Source organism: Leucopleurus acutus, assembly GCF_964270905.1.
Source record: "Leucopleurus acutus genome assembly, chromosome: 14".
NCBI lineage: Eukaryota > Metazoa > Chordata > Mammalia > Artiodactyla > Delphinidae > Leucopleurus > Leucopleurus acutus.
Genome location: NC_139156.1, coordinates 30465865 through 30490201, shown reverse-complemented (window position 1 = coordinate 30490201; position 24337 = coordinate 30465865). Strand labels below are relative to the sequence as shown.

Below are 24337 nucleotides of genomic sequence, written 5' to 3'. Positions count from 1 at the left end.
TGGATATAAGTTTTATCGAGTGGAGATAATATGACAAATATTTACTGAAGACTTGCTATTTGCAAAGCATTTTGCAAGGTTCTGAAGATACAAGAGTGAATGAGACATAAATGGTGTGCACGCCTTCTGCAATGTCATTCCCTGCTCGTTCTCCATTTACGATTTTGATTGGCATAAAGGATCCCTTCCGTTGGATATATCAAGTTACTGGGCATGCCCTGATTCTCTGTCACTGGAACATCTGAGCTCTTTTGGTATTGTTCGATTATAAATAATACCGCATAAAGCTTGGTGGGCATTTGGGAGGAATACGTTCCTAGAAACGGAATTAGTCAAAGGTCATGAGAAATCTTGAATTTTACAATCATTCACTCACTCCTTCTCATGGCAACCATGGTTCATCAGACAATTGACTACCATAATTATTCAATTCACAGACGGCAAAACTGAGGCAAAGACAGACGTCAAGACTTGTCTGAACAAGGCAGGGCCCAAATGGAACTCAGGAATCCCTGAGGATGGAATTCCCATAAGGTGGGCAGGGTGGGGTGGGGAGTTCGCAGGGACTTCTGATGACATGCTCATCTACCTGCCTCTCTTCTCACCTTTGGCACCAGGCTCCACTGGGCAGACTCTGGGGCGCATTCCTTAGCCATCAGTGGATTCCAACCCCTCCCCCTCACCTCCTGCACCCCATTCCACCTCCACTCAAGAAAAGACGTGGGACAGGCAGGCACAGGAGGACAATGGTACAGACAGCAGAGCAAACACAGCCCCTCTCTCGGGAGGCCCTGCTGGTGGCTTCCAGGCAAGAATGTCGATGGAAGCCCTACCCCCCCAGCCCCCAGCCTCCCCCATCAGCTTTGGTCTGTAACCTGGAGCTAAGCTAAGCGCCTCCTCTCAGGGAACAGCCCTCGAGAAGGCAGCCTGTGAAGCAGAGGCAGCTCTCATCGGGTTCGCAGGTCTGGGGCTGCAGCTTAAGGAGTCATTAGCGCCACTTAGGCTGAGAGAATGGCCTCCACGGTCCCCTCCCTCTCCCCTCAGCCGGGCAGCCCAACAGGATCGAGTTTCCAACCTCGAGGTGGCCCGGCCACCTCCCCTGGAACCCTCAGCACAGGCTGCTGGAATGAGGCGAGGAGGTCATTTTTCTCCTGTGCCTGATTCCTCCAACAGGTGCTCCTTGAGTGTCGCCATGGAGACCCCTCCCCAGCAAGCCGCCTGGGAAAACCAGAGAAGCTGCTGTGACCTTCAGACCTATGCAGCCAGAGCAGGCAAGTGGGGTGGGCCCTCTGGGGCAATTCCCGGCCTCGCTTCTCAGGAAGAAGCCAGGATCCAGAGCTACCCTGGGGTCCCTGAGGTTCTTGCCACCAGGGCCCACATCCACCACTTCTCTTTATTGGGCGCCTCTGTGTGCAGGCTCTGAGCCCAACTCCAAGCATGTTTCATCTCATTTCACCTGCACAGTAGCCTACGAGATGAGTCAAGTTCTCTCCATCTTGCTGATGAGGAAACTGAGGCAGAGATTGGTGAAGCAATTTGCCCAGTGCCACCCAGCTCATAAGTGGTGGGGCCAGGACCAAATCCCACTCAGGCCAACGTGAATCCAGTTTCTTTCCCCTTCATCATGATGCCTCGTATTGCTGGATTCTGTCGAGGCCACCCCTCACCCTGAGCAATCATGTCTTGGACAGAGCCGAGGAACAACTTAGACAGACATCCTGGGGCCCTATAATAAGACCGTGTGCTCTGCCCAAACAACAACATCAGGGCAGCTTCCCAGCCAGCCGAGCTTGGGCTTTAGAGCCAGACTATCCGGCTTCAAACTCCTACTCTACGATCACTAGCTGTGTGACCCTGGACACAAAGTTTAACTTCTCTGCGCCTCAGTTTCCCCATTTGTAAAACAAAGATAACGATAACACCCACCTCTTAGAGATGTGGTGAGGTTTAAATGACTTAACTATTTCTAAAGCACCAAGAGCAGTGCCTGGCATACATAAATGCTCTCTATATCAATATTCCCTGCTGCAATTATTTTTACTACTACTATTGTTGCTGTTGTTTTGTTTCCCTCAAGGACCACAGCACCACTAGAAGGGTGGTGCCCCAGGCTCAGCTCAGGCTGGTGCTGGGCTGGCTGTGCTATGCTGAGCAGGGAGGAGCTGGCTGCTCCTGCCCTGCAGGCCCCAGGATGCTGAGGCCCAGGGAAGATGCCCTGAGACGGTTCTCTCTCTTCCAAAAGTGATGGCTCTGCATCCTTCCTTCTCCCCAGGAGGAAATACACTCCAGTGGCAAATGGTCCTGACTCCCATCCGTTCCTATGTGGTCCTAACCTGAAAGAAAAAACCTCGGTGGTGAAAGATTTGGGAGAAAATCCTCTGAAGCAAAATTACTGAGGGAAAAACAAAAACACACCAGGATTTCTCGAATCCTCTCGGGAAACAAGAATCTGATCCCCACATCTGGGTGTTTGTGATAAACCGAAAGAAACCACTGGATGTCCTAAAGCTGTAGGAATAGACACCCTGGGCCCCTCTTGGGGCGCTCTGGGGGCTGCACGCCCTTCACAAGCATTTCTCACGGTTGGCTGGGAAGGTAACCGCTCCTGGTGCTGGTTCCTCCCCGAGGGCCCAAACTGCAATGGTGATGGGGAGGCTCAGCTGCCCTCTAAATTCCCTTCCTGCCAGGTCTCCAAAACATAAACACGCACGCTCTGACTGTGAAGGAGACTGGCCTCCGAGCTGGGGAACTGTATTCCTCAGCGCTGTCCTTTGAAATCTTACCCTGGCCAAATCCACAGCACTCAGTGTCTGCAAAGTCAGACAGGAGAACCAAGGGAATGAAGAATGTCCCTACCCAGCTGCCGCCCGACAGAGGTAGATGGGCCCACACCCCAACCTGCAGGTGGACTGGCTGCATGGAGCGCCCAGAGCCACCTAACCGGGCTCCCCACCTTCCCTCTGGCTCCCCTCCAATCTGTTCTCCAGGCCACAGCCAGAGTGATCTTTTCAAGATGCAAATCTGATCGTGTCACTCCCCACTTAAGCCCTTCAATGAACCCCCATCATTCTTGGAATCAAGACAAAACTCTCCTTAACACCGACCACAAACCCCATGTGGCCTGCCCCACTCTCCCTGTTCTGATTTGCTCCCTCTGGTGGCAGGGCCTTTGAACTTGCCATTCCCTCTGCCTGCACTGCTCCCTCCTTCCACTTTGCCTAACTCACTCCAACTTTTCCTTCCAATTGGTCCAACCTCCCTATCACAGGCCCACAGGGCACTCTAACCCTCTCCTCTGCAGCACAAATCAGGGGCAATTTTATATGGACTTGGGGCCTTCCTTGACTGGTATCTCTACCCCTCCCCATGTACAAGCTCCTTGAGGACACGGACTGTGCCAGCTTTTTCTCATTATTGTATCTCCAGGGCCTAACGTAATACCTGGCACCTGTTACCTGATAGATGTTTTAGTAAGTATTTCTTGAATGCAAGAATAAATTTGCATTCAAACTGACATATTCTAAATAGCACTGGGTTGGGTGAGTTTTCCATGTTTCCCTGCTCCCTGACTCAAAAAAAAAAAAAAACCCACACTCATTAAGAAATGCTCTCCCCAAATGGACATCAGCCAAGGAAAGCTTCACACAGAGAGGACGCTGCTGTTTTACCAACAACCATTCCATAGCCCACAGGTTAAAAGACTGATTTTTCCTCAGTTCCCTTGTTAGGAAAATACCAGCCCCTAGGGCTTCAGCCACCCTGCTCCTCCACTTTCAACAACCAGCTCTTCTGCCTCAGGGCCTTTGCCAGGGCTGGCTGGGCTCTGATCCAGAGCCCACAGAGTAACCCACAGCTGGCTTACTCCCAACATCCTTCAGGCCTCAGTTTAAATGTCCCCTCCTCTAAACAACCCTCCCCACAGGTGTTCACTCAGCTCCTCCTCCAGAGCTGGCATTTTGATTTGTGCATTTAATATGAGGTCCTTTGGGGACTTCCCTGGTGGCTCAGTGGTTAAGAATCCGCCTGCCAATGCAGGGCACACGGGTTTGAGCTCTGGTCCAGGAAGATCCCACATGTCCCAGAGCAACTAAGCCCGTGCTCCCCAAAATGGGAAATCCATGAACCACAACAAAGAGTAGCCCCCGCTCACCATGGGCAGCAATGAAGACCCAATGCAGCCAAAAATAAATAAATAAATAATTTTTTTAAAAAATTACAAAATAAAAAAGTATATATGACTGGCCTTAAAGGCCAGTCTCCCCTGCCAGGCTGTGAGAGGCAGAGGCCACATCTGTAAGCCAGCACCTGTGGGGGGGTGCCTGGCACACAGTAGTTGCTCACTAAATGTAAGCTGAACTATCCTGCCCAAGGAGCCTGGCTGCTGCCGGCACATCACAACCGAGGCCGGCGCATCCTCCCATCAGCCCCAAGCCTTCCTCAAGCCTCAGTGGGTCATGATCCAGAGGCTCCTCCACCCCCTCAGCAGAGCCCACAGGCCTGGCACCAACCCCAGGGCTGGGGTCACCCTCCACCGTGTGATGAATCAAGAAGTCCCAGGGATGAGTAGTCAGGGGCCTCATACCACAGCAGATTTCCTACGGATCCTGCTCTGCCCAGGCTCCTGGCTCCCATCTTGTTTCCTCGGCTTGAGTACTAGCAATATCTATACTATCACAGCCAAGCCAGCTCATTTAAGCCTCATAATACCACCTGGTTCAAAGGTTTGCTATCAGTCTTGATTTTCAGATGAGGAAACTGAGGCATAAAGAATTTAAGTAACCAGCTCAAGTTCAGCCAGCTGGTAAGTAGGTTGAAAAGGCAAGACTTGAACCCTAGCATGTCTGACTCCAGGGCCCAGGTCTTTTTTTTTTTTTTTTAATTGCTATAAAATACACATAACAAAATTTACCATTTTAACCATTTTGAAGTGCAGAGCTCAGTAGTGTTAAGTACATTCACATTGTTGTAAGACAGATCTCCAGAACTTTTTCAGCCTGCAAAACTGAAACTCTGTACCTGTTAAACAGTAACTTCCCATTCCTCTCTCCCAAAGCCCCTGGTAACCACCATTCTACTTTCTGTCTCTACGAATTTGACTACTCTGGGTACCTCAGATAAGGGGACTGGCTTATTTCACAATGTCCTCAAGGTTCATCCATGGTGTAGCATGTGTCAGAATTTCCTTCCTTTTTAAGGCGGAATAATATTTCATTGCACGTCTACAAGTTTTGTTTATCCATTCATCCATCAGTGGACACTGGGTTGCTTCCACCCTTTAGCTATCGTGAATAATCCAGCTATGAACATGAGTATACAAATACCTTTGAGACGCTGCTTTCAATTCTTTTGGGTATATACCCAGAAGTGAACTTGCTGGATCATATGCTAATTCTATGTTTAACTTTTTGAGGAACCTTCATACTGTTTTCCACAGCAGTCGCACCATTTTACATTCCCAGAAACAATACACAATGGTTCCAATTTCTCCACATCCTCGCCACCATTTGTCATTTCCCAGTTTTTTTATAGTAGCCATCCTAATGGGTGGGAGGCGATCAGAGCCCAGCTCTTAACCCCAACTCCATGGTGCATTCTGTTCTGAGGCACAAACTGCACCTCCGTTCCTTCACTACTGAGGCCTGGCCTTGCTCTTGCCAATACCATTCTCAGGTCTGGGGCCCATCCCAAAACCACATCCCTACAGACAGGCCCCACTCCCTGGTGGCCACCAGGCTTCCATGTCCATTGCCTGCCAGCCCCCTCTCCACTCACTGCCCACCCCAGGCCCCTGAGAGGCCACCCAGCAGCTAACTCCCTGGCCCTGACCTCAACCTGCAACACCACCTCCTTGCATCCCCCAACTCTGCTCACCACCCCCCACCCCTAGGCTGGACACCCCTCCCTGTGCCAGCCTGCAACTTGGGTCCACCTTGTAAATACATGCAGGAAGGAATCAATCTTGGCCAATTTCCCTTTATGTCCTAGTGCTAAGCCCCGACAGAGGTTTTGTAGGTGTTAAATGAATGTCTGATGAATGAATGAATGAAGCAAAGCCTTATTAAGATGTGTGGAGTGGTAGTCAAATTTAAAAATTAAACACAGGGCTTCCCTGGTGGCACAGTGCTTAAGAATCCACCTGCCAGTGCAGGGGACATGGGTTCGAGCCCTGGTCCGGGAAGAACCCACATGCCGCGGAACAACTAAGCCCCTGTGCCACAACTACTGAGCCTGCGCTCTAGAGACCGCAAGCCACAACTACTGAAGCCCGCGTGCCTAGAGCCCATGCTCCACAACAAGAGAAGCCACCGCAATGAGAAGCCCGCGCACTGCAACGAACAGTAGCCCCCGCTCGCCGCAGCTAGAGAAAGCCCACGTGCAGCAACGAAGACCCAACACAGCCAAAAATAATAAATAAATAAAATAAATAAATTTATATTAAAAAAAATTTAAACAGAAACACATCTCAAAGCCTCGAGACTCAGAGCATCACTTACCAGCTGACTGTTTAACCCAGGGCAGACGATTCCACCTCTCTTATCTTCTCCTCATCTACAAAGCAGGGGTAAGTGCAGTAGACTCTTATCCCCCTTATCTGGGGGTTCCACCGCCACAGATTCAACCAACCGTAGATCGAAAATATTCCACACACAAAAAACAAATTCCAGAAAGTTCCAAAAAGCAAAACTTGAATTTGCCCTGCTCTGGCAACTATTTGCATATCATTTACACTGTAGTTACAACTATTTATGTAGTATTTACCTCTTATTAGGTATTATAAGTAATCTAGAGATTATTTAAAGTATAGGAGAGGATGTGAGTAGGTTATACGCAAATAGTACGCCATTTTACATAAGGGACTTGAGCATCGGGAATTTTGGAATCTTATTTGGTGCTGGGTGGGTGGATCTCCAGGAACCAGTCCCTCAGGGACCTGTAATGCCTTCCTCCCAGGACTGTTATGAGGAGTGAAAGAGTGGACGTGGGTAAAGCACCTGGCTCGGAGCCTGGGCACAAAGTAAGGGCTCTGAATGGTGACCACCAACACCATCACAGCTCCCTCCTTGATGCTCTCCATCTCTGCTCTTTGACCTGTCATAGGTCCTCCCCTCCCCAACCCACCCAGAGCTCTGGCTCCTCTTTTCCACAGTCGCCTCCCACCCCCTCTCCCCCGAGTGGGACTCCAGTCCACCTGCCCCTCTGCAAACAATCTCTGAGCGGCTCCCCTTGGAGCTCCCGTGCTTGTTCTCTCCTCCCGCAAACTTCCTCACCACCTACTCGCTCCCAACCATCTGCTTCCGCCTTCCACTTCTCCCAGGAAACCGTTCTGCCCAGCTTTGCCAGTGACCCCCCAGTCGCAGTTCCAGAAGCGTTCCTTGGCCCTCATCCTCAAACAGACTGGCTGCTCTCCACACTGTTAACTCTCCCCCCACCATCTCCAGACGCCTTCTTTGGCTTTAGCAGTAACTGCATCGCCCAGGTTGGAATCCACAAATGTCGGGCCAAGGCTCCCCTGTGGACGGGAGCTCCTCCTGCCCCTCCCCCAGCTGCTGCCCCTCCCCCAGCTCCTCCCTGGTGGCCCTCCCTTCCTGCTGCCCTCTTAATGTGGGTGGAAGCCAAAGGCAGTCCTCCTGCATCTTCAAAGGACGTACTTTCTTCACCAGGAAACCCCAGCACCAAGCAGTGTTCCTCGGATGGTGTCCTGGGCACCTCCCACATCTGAATCACCTGAATGGCCTTTGCCAAAGACCTGCTGCCTCAGCTACTCTGGAATGGGCCTGGGGATCTGCATTTTATACCAGCTTCCCGGGAGATTTTTTATTCCCAGTGACGTCTCTGTCTCACTGCCCTCGTGGGTCCCATTACTTCCCCAGGACACCCTCCCAACTGTCTCTCCAGCCTGAACACTCAACAGAGTGACCATCCCCTATTCCTGCCTCTAGGGTCATTTCTTCACATGGCTGTTTATTGGTAATTCAAACAAAAGAGGCAGAAGCTAACTTCATGGCTTCTCTCCAGGATCAGCCACCCTCCCAACTTTACTCTGCAAAATCATCCTCCCAGCCTCGGGCCATAGGGTCCCCTGTGACGTTCCCATTTGCTCTGACGTTCCCATTTGCTCTTTCTGCACCCTCTGCCTCCGTCCAGGCCTGCTTCCTCTCATGCCTTGGCCTCTGCTGTACCCTCCAATCTCTGTGAGGACTGTAACAGTTGCCTGCTGCTGTTATAACACATTACCACATACTTAGTGGCTTAAAACAACACAAATTATCTTACGGTTCTGGAGATCGGAAGTCTGAAATCAGTCTTGCTAGGTTAAAGTCAAGACATTCCCAGGGCTGCATTCCTTTCTGGAGGCTCTAGGGGAGGATCCATCTCCTTGCCTCTTTCATCGAGAGGCCGCCTGCATTCTGTGGCTCATGGCCCCTTCTTGGCATCACTCCAATCTCTTGCTTCTGTCGTCATATTTCTCCTACTACTGACTCTGACCCTCCTGCCTCTCTCTCTCTAGGGACCCTTGTGATTATATTGAGCCCACCCATATAATCCAAAATCATCTCCCATCTAAAGATCCTTAACTTAATCACATCTGCGAAGTCCCTTTGGCCCTGTAAGGTAACATATTCATAAGTTCCAGGGATTAGGATGTGGACATCTTTGAGGACCATTATTCAGCCTATCACAATGATCATATTTTCTAAAGCAAGGATCAGAATCATGAAATGTCTTACCACAGGTTTAAAAAAAAAAAAACTCATTGAACACACATTTTTTTTGAGCACCTACCATGTACGTGGCGATGGAAACACAAAGATACATGAGACAAGGTCCCTGCCCTCAGGAAACTCAAAACCCAAAGTACCCAACCAAAAAACCACCTTCTTAAAAAGAAATAAGATTTTCTTCCCTACAGAAGAATTCCAATTAATAAATGTAGAACCAATGAGGGAAATAGAAAAGAAAAATTGGATAATAATGGTTGCAGGCAAGATCCGTTAATGGATGCTAAAATTAGTAGGTGAGAATTTGAGGACAAAAAGGATATTACATACTCTCAAAGTATCTCCCCCCGCAAATATTTATTAATTGCAAATGGAAAGATAATGTTATAGTGGAGAAACCTGGCAGACACCATCTTTTTTTTTTTTTTTTTTGCAGTATGCAGGCCTCTCACTGTTGTGGCCTCTCCCGTTGCGGAGCACAGGCTCCAGACGCACAGGCTCAGCGGCCATGGCTCACGGGCCCAGCCACTCCACAGCATGTGGGATCTTCCCAGACCAGGGCACGAACCCATGTCCCCTGCATCGGCAGGCGGACTCTCAACCACTGCGCCACCAGGGAAGCCCTGGCAGACACCATCTTAACCAAGAGGTCAAGGTTAACATCATCTGCAATGACACATATCAATGTCATCTACCCTCTGATAGGATGCTCTGGGAAGGGCACATCACCTCTGTGGCATTCTTGCCAAAAATGCATAACCTCAATCCAATCATGAAAAAACACCAGAGAAACACAAACCAAAGAGCAGTCTACAAAATAACTAACCAGCACTTTTTACAAATGTCAAGGTCACAAAGAACAAGGAAAGACTAAGGAACTGTCACAGGCTGAAGAAGACTAAGGAGAAATGACAATTAAATGCAATGTGGGATCCTGGATTGGGTCCTGTAATAGAAAAGGGACATTGGTGGAAGAAAACTAGTGAAATACAAATGAAGTCTATAGCTTAGCTAACAGTATTGTACCAATGTTTATTTCTAGGTTTTGATCATCGTGCTATGATTAAGAAAGATGTTAACATTAGGGGAAGCTGGGTGAAGGGTGTATGGGAATTCTCTCTGTACTACTTTGGCAACTTTTCTGTAAGTCTAAAATTGTTTTAAAATAAAAGTTTTTTTTAATTTTTTTTTAAAGAACAAAAATACAGCAGTGATAGAAAAACTGCTGTCAGAAATCACAGTCACCATAACCAACTGGTCTCCCCACCACCAACCAGTTGGTCTCTCCCTCCATTTATTGTCCATACCAAAGCCAGGAAACAGAATATATTAAAACACCATTTTGCACTTGTTACTCTCCACTCAAAACCCCTGGAGGCAAGTGCTTAAAGGGTCTTGTCAACGGGACACGGGAGCACCTTGAAGGGGTCCCACTGGCCAAATGTGGGACACTCTGAACATCAAAATAATGTAGTAACATTATTACAAATTATAACCCAATGAATAAAATAATAATCCACAAGTCCATGCTGTTACAAACAATCTTTCTTACAGTAGAATGCCAACTAATAAATAGAGAAGAAATGGTGGAGTTACAAATTTCTCATCAGTGGAACCAAAACTAGTGAATGAAAGTTTGATGCGTAGGATATTTACATGGCCTGGAAGTATCTCCCTGCAAGTCAATTATTAATAACAAAGGGGAAAATAGTAACTTTTCAGCAGAGAAGCCTGGCTGACACCAAATTACCAAGTAATCAGAGCTAAAATCACCAACATTGGGACAAACTGACATCACGTGTCTTCTGACGTGACCCACTGAGAAGGGCACAACGTTGCTCATTTAGCATTCCTGCCAAAAATGCATAACCTGAACGTAATCATGAGAAAAAAGGAGATGAAGCCAAATTGAGGGACATTCTACAAAATAACTGGCCAGTATTCTTCAAAAATGTTAAGGTCAAGAAAAACAAAGAAAGGCTAAGGAACTGGTCCAAATTAACAGAGAATAAAGAGCCATGACAAGTAGATGCCATGTGTGATCCTGGACAGAATTCTGAACCTGAACAAAACAATAGCTACAAAAGACATTATTGGCACAATAGATGAAATTCTAAAATGAACCATGGAGTAGATAATAGTATTGTATCGACATTAAATTTTCTGATTTTCATAGCCTTATTGTCCTTAGAAAAATACACACCGAAGCTTTTAGAGGAAAAAAGTTATGCATCCAATCTATTCTTAAATGGTTCAAGGAAAAAAGGTGTGTGTGCGTGTGTGTGTGTATAATATATGATAAAGCAAAGGGGGCAAAATATAAACAATTGAGTCTGAATAAGGGATATACTTTTGTTGCAACTGTTCTGTAAGTTTGAAATTATAACAAAATTTAAAATTACAGTGAACACAAGGAATCTTTTGGGGTGATGAAAATATTCTAAAATTGGACTGTGGTGATGTTTGCACAACTAGATTTGTTAAACATCGCTGAATAGTAAAAAAAAAAAATTATTATAAAATTTTACACACACACACACACACACACACACACACACCCTCGGATGGCTCCCCATTCCCCAGCCACATGGCCTGAGCCTACCCATTACTTTAATCTTCTCTCTCAGAACTCACCAGCACAAACATTCACCCCACCAGCTGGATCTCCTTCCCAAACGTACAGCACTCACCTCTGGATGCCCCCAGATTCCCTTGCCCTGGCTTCACTGCTCACTCACCTAATTCCTGCCCAACCTTCAAGGCCCAGTTCAAATCCCACCTCCCCATCACTCTAGGGATACAACTCCTCCTCCATGTCTCACTCCCATCTCCTCATCTCTAACATTGATGGAGTACTTTCTACGTGCCAACGTTATTCTAACCACGCCTACATGGACAATTTCATTTGAACTCACAGCCCTACAAGGTAAATGCTATGTTGCTCCCATTTTACAGATGAGGAAATTGAGTCACTCATGAGTCAGCCAAGATCTCTCAGGTGGTAGGTGATGAAGGTGAGATTCAAACCGGGCCATTCTCACAGCAAAGGCTGCGCTGGTAGCCGCTGTGCTCTATGTCCCTATGGGCATCCTTACACATTTGTTCTTTCGCAGACAGACCTTTCTCCCCACCAGGCCGCAAGCTCCCAGAGGAGCGAGTCCATATCCTGGACCTCTGCAGACACTCTGCACACGGCAGGTGCCCAACAGCTGTTTGTCCACGGCAGGCTGGGATCCAGAGAGAAGGGGAGGGAGTCTCGAGCTCAAAAAGAGGAGCCAATTCTCCACCCTGAGCACAGCCCAGCTCCCTGGCTACTGCCCAAGGCCCGGCCGTCATCTGCTCTGGGTAATAAGTATTTGTATGGCGATAATTACAGCATTTGGGAAGAAAATCCCATTAAGCAAGAGCCCTGCCGAGCTGCTAATGCCGGCACAGAACTGAGACAGCAGCTCAGCCAAGCTCCCGTCTGCTCCCAATAACGCGGGGGCTGCCTGTCCCCGACGCCCTTCAGCCGGCCCCCAAAGAGCACAGCCGCCCCTGCTGGCAGCAGCGGGCAGCCTGGGCCACCGCAGCCAGCCCCCTGCCTCCGAGAGGGGGCACCGTGAAAGGGGCAGCTCGGTCTCCGTGTGCCCCAAGGTTCCCCGGGGATCCAGAGCGCCCAGTGGCTGCCTGATGAGGGAATAGAGAGCAGGGCCGTGCTGGGATCCGGCCTTGAGTGGCACCCAAGTTCCTTTCACAGCCCTGCAATTCTCTGTCACCTTAATAACAATAATAATACTACCATTTACTGGGCACTTGCTATGTGCCAGGCCCAGTGCAAAGTGCTTCTCCCAGCATCACCACATTTAATCCTTAGGACCACACTCTGAAGCAGGTCCTGTCATCATCCCCATTTTATGGGCAAGGAAACGGGGGCCTGAGAAGTCACACTTTCCTCCAGAGCACTTATCCCAGTTTGCAATTACATGATTCTCCTCCTATTGTGTCATTCATCTCCATCTCTCCTGCTGGACTAAAACTCGGAGAGAGAGGCACGGTTTCCATTTCTGTCCGGGACTATTCATTCGGCACCATGCAGACCTTCAAGAGACAGCTATCTGTTGAATAAGTGAATTAAACCCCATACCTTGCCCAAGGTCCCCCCAGCTGCTGAATGGCAGAGAGGGACTAAAAAGCCAAGCAGTCTGGCTCCAGAGCCATCCACCCTGCAGAGACTCCCCGCATGACACTGACCCGCGCCTTGTCTCCAAACCCTAAGGGACGCGGGACAGTCCAGGGAAGGAGCGTTCTGAGAGCCAGACCCCAGCTTGCAGTCCGGCCAACACTCAAATGCTTGCCCCCCACCGCCCTCTCTCCTGCCCCACCTGAACCCTCAAGCCTTTAGCCTGAGCTTCTCAAATAGTAAAACTAAGAGTCACAAAGCATTTTCACACACATAGAATGAGTGAATCCTGGCAAAAACCCTATGAGGTGGTAGGTATCACTCTCCCCGGAGGCAGAACACCCACCATGTGCCAAACACGCCTGCAGGCCCTCTACACGCATGCACTCACTTAGTCCTCACCATCAACCTGCAACCGTCATCCCCTTTTACAGATGGGGAAACTGGGTCTCAGGTCACATGGAGTGGCAGCACCGGGCCGTACCACCAGTCACTCAGAGCCCAGCAATAAGCCCAGTGCACCTGCTACTAGAGACACGAGCTTCACCAGGAGGCAACTCCCCCTGCACCACGTGCGTCTCTACTGCCAGAGCCCATCGAGTCCTGCTCAGAGAGCCCAGGCCGGCCAGGCCCCGGTGGCAGACGTGGCTTCTGTCTGGCCCTCTGACCCCTCTCACCGCAGCCACCATCCAATCAATGTTTGGAATTCCAACCAGGCTCCCAGACAATCAGCCTGGGGGTGCCCTGGGCAGCCTTCCTTGGTCAAAACCACCCACCCCCATTGAACAGGGCCTCCAGACTCGGGGCTAAGCTGGGAGAAGGCATGGGCTTCCCAGGCCTCAGCAGCGGGCAGGGAGCTAGGGCAGTGGACAAACTGGCCAGGAGGCAAGGGGACATACCGAGGAAGGCAGGAGTGTAGGCCCCCATGGCCCAAAGAGCAGCAGAAAGTGCTGGACCTGGAGGCAAACAGAAGCCAGCAGGCCTCCCAGGGCCCTCTCTCCATCCTCAGGCCTCTCTCCTCTCTGCATCCTACACCCACAAGGGGCATCCGCGGCAAGCCTGGAATACAAGTGTCCAGGGTGGAGGGGAGAAGTGGTGTCCACACATACTGCACTCTCTCATCACACTCTCCTAAACACTCTAGTCCAAAAGATTTTTTAAGTTAGAAAAAAAAAAAAAATCCAACTGAAAGGTCCTTGAGTAGAAGAAAAAACGATAGTGGCCATGGCTGGGCCCCTCTGAGTCTGGGCCCTGCAAAGAGACAAGCCCCCAGGCCTCCTCTACCACACTCTCAACCTTGCACTGGACTTCAGTTGTTCCACTGCAGTGAATTATTCAGCATCCCTTCCCCACCCGCCCAACAGCCCCACAGTCCCTCTGGCTGAACCAATTTCCTCAACAGCTCTGGAGCCTGCACAGTCTCTTCCCAGAAGGCCCTGCAGCAAACCAGTGACAATTTCTTCCCACGTGGGGAGACGGGCTGGACCCGGAGTTATGGAATATATGATCATAAAGTTGCTGGGCCTCACAGGCTGCCGGGGAAACTGCCCAGAAGACAAAAGGCGAACGAATGCACAGCTGCGGTCTATAAAAATTTCACAGCCTCGGAAGAAGCCACTGTTTCAGGCTCTGATACTGCACGACACCCATATTGATTAGAGAGAGCATATGCCACAGTTATTTTGAGCCTGCTCAAGGCCTCTTGTCAGGATGTTCTTTTCCTCTTCAAATGGCTCTTTCGCGGCCTGCCTGTTGAAAAGGCAGGCTCCCTCTGCTTTCTCCAGCCTTTCCCAATCCAAGAAGTTTTGCACACAGCAAAGGTCAGACCTGATGACTTACCCCTGGATCTGAACCCTGAAGTCTCTAAAGGAAAAATCCAGATAGAGAAAGGCCTTCCTGACCCTTCCCAACCTTCCCAGTCTCAAATCCCATCACATTCCACTCCACAGCATGTTTCAGCCCCAGGGCAAAGCTGGTCCGTTCTCCCAGCAGGCCGGCCACACTCCCATCTTCAAGCTTTTTGCTCCTGCATGCCCTGTCTGGGCTGCCTGCCCTCTCTACTTGGCAAAATCCGACCCAACCACTGTTGAGTCCCAAAGTACCTTCATAAGATGGTCCATCCTCTGGAAGCTCCTTCACCCCAGAAAAGGGCTTCTAATCCCAAAGCGTCCTCCCACAGCCCCATTACACTGCCAGAGCTTACAGTTAGGTGCACCTGCCCGGTCCTCTCAACTGTACATCCCTTCAGGGCAGGGACTTGCTCACTCCCAGCTGGAGCCTCAGCACCCAGGGCAGTTACGGGCTCCACAAACACTTGCTGAATTAAGTAACAAGACTCTTCTCCTGATCCTATTATAATAATGGCTCTCAGCAAGCATCATAATGTACCAAGAACTTCCCATACATTACCTTCAGTCCTCACAAGAACCAGAGACCTTACGTATCAGCAGCCTCATTTTCCTGATAGAAAGCAACTAAGGCTCAGAGAAGTTAAGTCACTTGCCCCAGGTCACACAGCAAATAACTGACTTTATACCAGGAAATTTCACTTCCATCTCACTCTGATTGCAAAAGAGCTAAAGAGTTCATCAAAGTCAAAACAGACACTACCCTCAAAACTAAAGGTGGAGAGAGCAAGAAATGAAATGACTTCAAAATTCAGATCCAAAAGCAAAGGAGAGGGGCTAAAATTCTCAGATCTAGGCCGCTACCAGGGTAACAGCTGCAGGAGAAATGCCCCGAGGACAAGGCAAAGGAACAGAGATGAGGTCCAGAGGGAACATGGAGGGTGACCCTGCAGCCTCAGGGGTCCTTTAGACAGATTTCTGACCCTCCATCCCTCTCCAGGGCCTCACAGGATCCCCAAGGAATCTCTGTTTGTTCCAACTTCTCCCCATGCAGTGCCACAACACACACACACACACACACACACACACACACACACACACACACACTGATTCCCATCTAGATTGCAAATTTTCTGAAACCTCCAAGGGAATTTTTCAGTCTCAGCCAAGAAGAGTCTGGGGCAAACGTGCTAACTGCTGACCTTGGTACAGAGTTTGATCCAGGAGACAGTTCTTCCCAGGGCCAGATTTCTGCCTCTGACCAGCTGAGAGTCATGAAAATGTGCTCAAAAGTTCTCAAAATCTGTACGCCTTTCCTGAGAGCCACTGCAGGGACCCAGGAGTGTGAGAAGAAGAAGGTAGATTTCAAAGAGGCCAGCAGCCTCCTCCGAAGTCCAGCTCAAAAATCCCCCAAAGGCAGCCACCTCCGCAAGCGGCACAAAGGCCCTTCATGAGGGACTTCCCAAGCGGCGCAGTGGTTAAGAATCCGCCTGCCAATGCAGGGGACACGGGTTCAAGCCCTGGTCCGGGAAGATCCCACGTGCCGCAGAGCAACTGAGCCCATGAGCCACAACTACTGAGCCTGCGCTCTAGAGCCTGTGAGCCACAACTAGTGAAGCCCATGGGCCTAGAGCCCATGCTCCGCAACAAGAGAAGCCACCACCATGAGAAGCCCTGCACCACAACAAGAGTAGCCCCCACTCGCCGTAACTAGAGAAAGCCCGCACGAAGCAACGAAGACCCAACGCAGCCAAAAAATAAATTAATAAATAATAAAAAATTTTAAATAAAAAAATAAAAGGCCCTGCATGAGACCAAAAATCTGCACACACAGCCCATGTACATGGGCTCTCCCAGGCTCACACTACTGAGGTGACACCACAGATACCAGGAATTCATGCAGATACACATTCTGCAAGAGAATCTGGGAAAACAAATTATATATGTCTATAAACACACACACATGCTAATCCCACCCACCCCCACCCCCACCCCCACACACACACACACACATTCTACAAAATTTGGTGAGTCTAGAAAGGGCCAAGTTTTCTCAAGAATTTAGAAGTGGGTGACAACAGCATAAGAGAAATGATGGTTTTTATGACTTATCACGGTCAATATCTTTAACCTCGTATCTCCCACTCCAAGCTCCCGACCTCTCAGCATTATTTACGGGCTCCTTGTCCAGGTCATATCTACCCCTCTCTGTGTGCTGAATGTAACATACCCCAAGGCTCAAACCCAAATCCCTCAGGTCCACTGTCTGCCTGGGTTGGGGATGGCTGGATGTGTAGTAGGGGACAAATGCCTCACATCTGGAAGGAAAAAATTCTAAGACTCTGAGGCAAACAATGGGGAGAAAGGGGGAGACTAGGACCTTCAACTCCATCCCATCCTGCTGCCCATCACCAGCCTACAAGCCCTCAGAGCCCACATGCACACCTCCCACTCAGAACACAGCCCAAGCCCCATGTGCCCAAACGGAGACATGGTGCCTGGTGCGTGTGAGCTTCCCTCCTGGGTGCCAGGAAGGCTTTCTGGCACCAATTCCCAGACACCCTGGAGAAATAAAGTGCTGGCGCAGTGGGAAGGCCTGCCGTGCTGAGCGCAGGGTGCAGGTGTGAGGATGGGAGCTGGCAGCCCGCGAGGGCCCAGGTGTGAGGATGGGAGCTGGCAGCCCCGCGAGGGCCCTCTGAATCCCGAGAAAGGGAAACATTGGCGCTCCTGGCTCCTGGCTTCTGGCTCGGGAAGGACCCTGGCAAGCACTGACTCATTTATTGGCTGCAGAGCCCAGGCCCCTACGGTCCCGCCCCCACCTTTAGCCCTGAATTGCATTGGGGTGGGAGGGCAACCTCGAGGCTCCCCGCGGGCTGCAGATGAGGGCCATACTCACAGGCGCTCCGTGTTCCGTGGAATGTTCTTGGGGACGGCCTGCAGCCCCGTGCCGTGGCAGTCCACCGTGGTGCCGGTGCAGGTGCAGAGGGCGGGGCACGCCGTGGCGCCCAGGCGCCACGCGGCTGCCCACAGCAGCAGCCAGAGCTCGGGCCGGACAAGCCCCGCCGAGGGCCCCCTCCAGGTCGTCAGCGCCATGGTGCCCGCACCGCGTCCCGCTTGCTTGCCAGACGGCAGCAGCCGCTTATCATCCCCGTCCGGGGTGGCCTCCAGGTGCAGTCCCGGGGCAGAGCCACCGAAGAGACCGCGGGTTTGTACGCTGCGCCCTTGCGGGCTGGGTGGCACCTTGCTCCTCCAAGCGACGGCGCCTGTGCGCGGACGAAGGGAGGGCGCCTCGGGCGGAGGGCGCTCGGCTCCTCTCCGGTTTCTCGCGGGCTGCGTCTCCCTCCCTCTCTCCAGCTCCCAACTGACTACTGCGAGGAGGAAAATGGGCAGGCCCCGCGCGCGCACGCACCCCGCGCGCACACACACACACACACACACACACACTCACACTCACACCCGCACGCTCGCTCCCACCCAGCAGTCATCCATCAATCGAAAAGCACACAACCAGAGCCAGACTCCTCCTCCCCTCCCCGCCCCCGCCTCCCGAAGACCACTCGGCGGCCGCTGCTAGCAGCTTACACTTTCAAAGGTGGAACCTCCGAGAGCGGGCAGGGGCTGCGGGGGGAGGGGAGCACACAGTTGGACCCGTCAGGTCGCGACCCTCTCCAGCTCTCTCTACACACACACACACACACACACACACACACACGCACACACACAGAGCGAGGATGCGCACACTTAGACGCACGCACCCGGCTCCCGCAGTCCCAGCTGCTGGTCCAGAGAGGGGGGAGGGGATCTTATTTTGCTGCCTGGACCCCTTCCCCAGGCCACAGACACGCTCTCCCCGACGGCTGAAACGGTTCTAGGGCCCCACCAGACTTGCTTTTTCAATTCTTGGTGAAAGGAAGCCCCGAGCCCCAGGTGACCTCTCCAAGCCACCTACTTCACTTAGCCTGGGACCTTGAGGGTGGAACAAGAGCACTGGGCGGAGGGGGTTGGGGGGTGGGCGGTGCACCAAAGCCCTCGGCCCAGCAAGCCTCCTCCCTTCCCTCAACGCAGTCTCTGACAAGATGGCAGCAACCCCACTTCTCCAAGGGGACTCCCCCCAGAGTGATAGTGACCCTGATTTGAACAGTTGCACAGCCGGGAGATGTTATTTCTGCCCATCGGGCTACCCTGGCTTCCCAGAATATCAGTGGGGTTTGGAAATCCAGCAGATACCCTAGTGTGCTCACACCAGGGTTCCTCCATTTGTGACAGGTGAAAACAGATGAAAACGAATATTCAGTCCTGTCATGAAAGGACCACTGAGAAGGCCAGGAAAGGGCTTGAAGAGAAGCACCACAGGCCACCCACATCAGACCCTGGGCTTTCACAGTCCTCTAGCAGGCACTTTGCTCACTGTAAGACCGATATGGTCATGGGTGTGAACAGGAAATCCAGGTGGAGAGAGGATTGACCTCAACCCAAAAAAGATAAGGACCTCTGCCAAATCAAGGAGAGCTGTGGTTTGTTGGTACCATAGGACCCATACATTGTTTGTCCATCAGTTGGGGCCCCTGTCAAGGCTGCTTAGAGCCCAGCAAGAAGAGTAGTTGAACAGGTCAAGAAGCACTTCGAAGTCAGAAAGAGAAAAACAAATACCGTATGCTAACGCATATATGGAAACTAAAAAAGCGGTACTGATGAGCCTAGTGGCAGGGCAGGAATAAAGACGCAGATGTAGAGAACAGACTTGAGGACACGGGGAGGGGGAAGGGTAAGCTGGGATGAAGTGAGAGAGTAGCATGGACATATACACACTACCAAATGTGAAATGGATGGCTAGTGGAAGCTGCTGCATAGCACAGGGAGATCAGCTCGATCTCTTCTTTGTGACGACCTAGAGGGGTGGGATAGGGAGGGTGGGAGGGAAGCTCAAGAGGGAGGGGATATGGGGATATATGTATACATACGGCTCTTCACTTTGTTGTACAGTAGAAACTGACACAACATTGTGAAGCAATTATACTCCAATAAAGATGTGAAAAATATAAAATAAAAACTTTTGGGAAGATGGAAAACAAAAAGAAGAACTTCCCCTCACAGGTGGTGGCTACCTGGGTTTCTCCTTGGGAAAAAAACCAGAAGGAAAAGGTGGCTGGTCCAGGAGGTGCCAGGGGTAAGCACAGCACAGTACAGTCTGTCAGAGCTGGTGATGTGGTACCGAAAGACCCCACAAGATTAAAGCTTCCTCACCCACCAGGTACCAAAAGCCTCAGAGGTTTTCTTCATTTTTCTTTTCCATCTTGATGAAAAATTTGCAGTATCTCTACTGTCATAAACAGATAGAACCGGGGCCAGTACGTCATAACTAATGTGGCTGATTTTATGGGCTTCTGACAGTTCTTTTGAAAGTTTTCACAGTTTTATCTATGACCTCTAACTAGGGCCATGGGTCCTGGAGCACCAATTCAATGACAGTTCAGGGGGAGGGGGCTTTCTCAGGGGTCCCTGTGCGGTGTGATCTTAGGGAACCCTTCCACAAGTCAAGCCAGGGCTGCCTGCCGTCTGCAAGGGCCTCCTCTCCCCTCTCCTTCACGAATTCCTTCTTCCCCGCCACTCCACAGGGCGCTCAGCCCTTTTCCTCTCCCTGGCCCTCCCCAGCTGCCTCAGGCGGAGTTAAGTCCCCCAGCCTGCTGCTCTGTTTATCCCCTCTTAGCTGGAGCTCTGTTTACACATGTGGCTCCTTCCCTGACCCTCCTCCTGGGGCAAAGCCTTCCCCCACTCCCCACCCCTCACGGCTTCCTCATCTCCTCACTTTGGCACTTAACCCAGCACCTGGCATTTAGTAGGCCTGTCACAGCCGGCACTCAGACCGTCGAAGGCATCTGGTCTCCAACCTTCGGCTCCAGCGGTGTCTCCCTGGCCCCATGACCTCAGAGGGCTCCTCGGAAGCCAGGACCCATGTGGGGAGGACGAGAGTGTTGATTAATGGGCAACATGCCCTGGGGGCTTCAGACTGGCAGGGTGGAGGAGAGGCAAGAGGGGTGGGAGCAGACGGGGGGTGGGGGTGGGGCTGGAAGATTAGCTCTGCCAGTGACTCCTGAGAGCCAGCCGCTGCCCTAGAAGCTTCCAGACTAGGATGGACAGTGAGTCCCAAGCAGGCCTTGAGCCAAATTGTCACCGCCTGGCAAGGCCTGGCCTTTCCTTTAAAGGGGAGAAGGAAGGAGGGCTCCTCAGAGCCAGGACAAAGACTCCCCCTGCCAGCCCATCATGGGAGGCCCTGCCCCAGCAGCCGGGCAGCTCCCCAACTTGGCTCCCGTCCCCAGTTCCTCCACCCCAGAACCTGGCCGGCTCCCCGACTGGGGAAGCAGATCACCGTGAACGAACGCAGCTCATTAACGTTCCCAGCACATTTCCTCCTTAAACAGCCACCTGACCAGCAACACCCCTGCCATCCCACCCCCCTTGGTTTTTCAGCTTCCTCTCGCATGCCCCTCCCTCTGTTGGATCTCCCTACCCCCTGCCTACAGCCGGGCCACCTGCTCCCTCTGCACGGGTGGGGAAGAGGCAGGCCTGTCACACTGCTTCTGCCAGGAAGGCCCCTCCAAGCCCCGCTCTGCCCACTGGCCACCAGCAGGGCGACCCCCCAGGGGAAACTTGGGGCTGGGTCTCTCCAACCCAGGGGTGTGAGCCTCCTCTGCATCCCCTCAGTGTCACATGCTCAGGACTTGAGGGGCCCCTCCTGCCTCTGACTCAGGGAGAAAATGCCCTCCTTCCAGCCTTCTGCACCACCAGCCCCTCTGGAGCGCAAGAAGGTGGAGAGCCTGGGTGAGGCTCACCTTGGTTTGGATTTCCAAACTACACAAGGCAAGAATGAGACAGAATGCCTGCTATTTGAGCATTCATTGAACACCATTTATTGACTATCTATGTACTATGTACATTGTACTGGGACTCAGCAATTCAACAGGGAATACGAATGGCCCTGGCCCACAGTGAGTTGACGGTCCAGCAGGGGAACAGAAAGAAAACCCCACTCAGCGTGATAAGTTTGGTAACAGGGAATGTGGAAGTGCAGAGAAGCCAGAGTGTAGAACACGGGGTAAGGCTGGAAGACTTCCTGGAAGAAGAGGCAGTTGAGCTTAGTCTTGAAGGATAAATAGGCATTGGCGGGCAACAAAGAGGAAGAAAGGCTTTCTGGCCAAAGAGAACTGCGAGAGGTAAGGCACACAAACAGCAGCAGCATCCTCAGTGGCTGAGTTGCAGCAAGTTCTGTAAGGCTGGTGCACGGCAGGGGGTTCAGGTGGGGAGTGATGGCAAGAGGTCAGAGAGCTGATGCGGGCACATCCCAGAGGCCCTGGTGCAGCCATTCTCTGGTTTATTGGGCTTTCAGAATCTCCTGGCCTGTCCCTGTGCCCAAGCACATGCCTATATATGTTTGTGCTTGGAATGCACTATCCCTCAAATGAGAGACAGTGGCTTCCAGGGAGGGGACTGGGTAGTGGTAGGGGGATAGTTTCAGCACATGTCATTGTTGTTGTTGTTTTCCAACTGTTTGGATTTGTTTACCTGTGTAGTATGACCTAACCCCCCATTACCACCTATACATTGTTTTAATCCCCAGGGATGCTTATTATAAATGCCTATTCCTGGGACCCACCCAAGACTTTAATCAGAATCTTCACTGTTAGCAAGCTGGAGGGTGAGGCAGTATGATGCTGATGCAGGTGGTTCCAGAAACCATGCTCTAAGAATCAAGGCCTAGTGTGCTGAGTTAATGAGTTTGAACTTGGACCTGAAAACTCTGGGGAGCCATTGAAGGAAGGGGCCTGGCAGGAACAAAGGGTCTGAGGCCTGCCTGCCTCCCTCCTCCTCTCCAGCTTCCACACGCTTTTAGTGAGGATGAGACACATCAAAGAGGAAGATAGCCACAGGGGAATGGAGAGGGACAACTGGAGCCAGGTGACACTGGTTACACTAGCTTCAATCGCAAGATGCCAGAGCTGGAAAGAGATTAATAAATGATCAAATCCAAACACCACTGACCAGCTGGTGGCCCAGAGGCAACCAGCCTAACCTCACAAAGGAGTTGCAGGGGTGAGCCGTGAATGAGGCTGGATCTGGCTCTGCTAGGCCCACACCTGGGTAGAACCCGGCATCCACTCCATCCTGGGCTCTCCTCCTGACCCTGTCACTCTCACAGGGACTGAGGCAGCAGGAGTCCCTGGAAGGTCATAGCAGCAGAACTCAGGATATTTTAGCTTTCATCTCTAACCCCCTTGATGTACTCAAGTTTGAAGGAAGCTGGACCACTTGAGGCTGTCAATGACAAAGCCTGCAGCTGGGACACACTCCTAGACTTCAGATCAGTGGCCTTTATAGAAGCCACCATATGCATCCAGGACAGCTCTGGCAGATGAGAAGCACCGGGGGCAAGAGGGAAGCAAAGCGGGGAGGGGAAGAGAGAAGAGGAGAGGAAAGGGAGAGAGCAGGGTGACAGTCTGTGCAGGCAGCAGTTTGCTCACTCACCCATCAAACATTGATCGCTTGCCAACTGTGAGCCAGGCTTCGGGAATATAAGAGATTTTCGCTTGGGGTTCATCGGACTTCTTGTATCTGGTTCATAGTTTTTATCAAATGTGAAAAGTTTTTAGCCATTGTTTCTTCAAAAGTTTTTATGTTCCCCTCCTCTCTTTTCTCTCCCTTGGGGACCCCACTGACACACACATTAGGCCATTTGAGGTTGTCCAATAGCTCACTGATGCTATGGTCATTTTTTTTTCTTTTTTGTTTTTTGCGTTACGCGGGCCTCTCACTGCCGTGGCCTCTCCTGCTGCGGAGCACAGGCTCCGGACGCGCAGGCTCAGCGGCCATGGCTCACGGGCCCAGCCGCTCCGCGGCATGTGGGATCTTCCCGGACCGGGGCACAAACCCGTGTCCCCTGCATCGGCAGGCGGACTCTCAACCACTGCGCCACCAGGGAAGCCCTCTGGTCATTTTTTTTTAGCCTCATTTTTCTCTGTGTTTCATCTTGGTGAGTTTCCTTTGCTGTGCTTTCACGTTCATTACCTTTTCTTTGGCGCTGACTAACCTGCTGTTACTCCCATCTAGTACAATTTTTATCCATGACATTGTGGTCTTCATATCTAGAAGATCTATTTGCGTCTTTCTTTTATCATCCATGTATCTTCTCACGTTTCCCTCTACCTTCTTGAGCATATGGAATACAGTCATAATAGCTCTATCTGTGAATTCTATTATCGGTATCATTTCTGGGTCAGTTTTGATTGATTGCTTTTTCTCTTCATTTTGGGCCATATTTTCCTACTACTGTGTATCCTCGAATTGTAGACTGAATGCCAGACATTGTGCATTTTACCTTGTAGGGTGCTGGATAGTCTTGTATTTTTAAAAAATAGTGTTGGGCTTTTTTCCAGAACAGAGTCAAGTTACTTGGGAACAATCTGATCTTTTGAGGCTTGCTTTGAAGCTTCTGAAGGCAAGGCCAGAGTACTCTTTAGTCTAGGGCTGATTTCCCCACTACTGAGGCAACACTCTCTGAATACTCTACCCAATGCCCTGTGAATTTGGCGGCTTTCTGCTCTGGCTGGCGTGAA

General features: G+C 51.1%; 1 protein-coding gene across 1 annotated transcript in view; it reads right to left on the bottom strand.

Annotated features, from left to right (window-relative positions):
• SLIT1 (slit guidance ligand 1) overlaps window positions 1–18152 on the bottom strand; it is a gene marked incomplete at its 3' end in the record, with an annotated part of 171469 nt that extends 153317 nt beyond the window's left edge. The window contains exon 1 of the mRNA XM_082854318.1: window positions 17626–18152. Within this exon, the coding sequence (XP_082710444.1) occupies window positions 17626–17822 (197 nt within the window). The 5' untranslated portion in view covers window positions 17823–18152. The remainder of the gene's footprint in view (window positions 1–17625) is intronic.
• Window positions 18153–24337: the final 6185 nt, after the last annotated feature.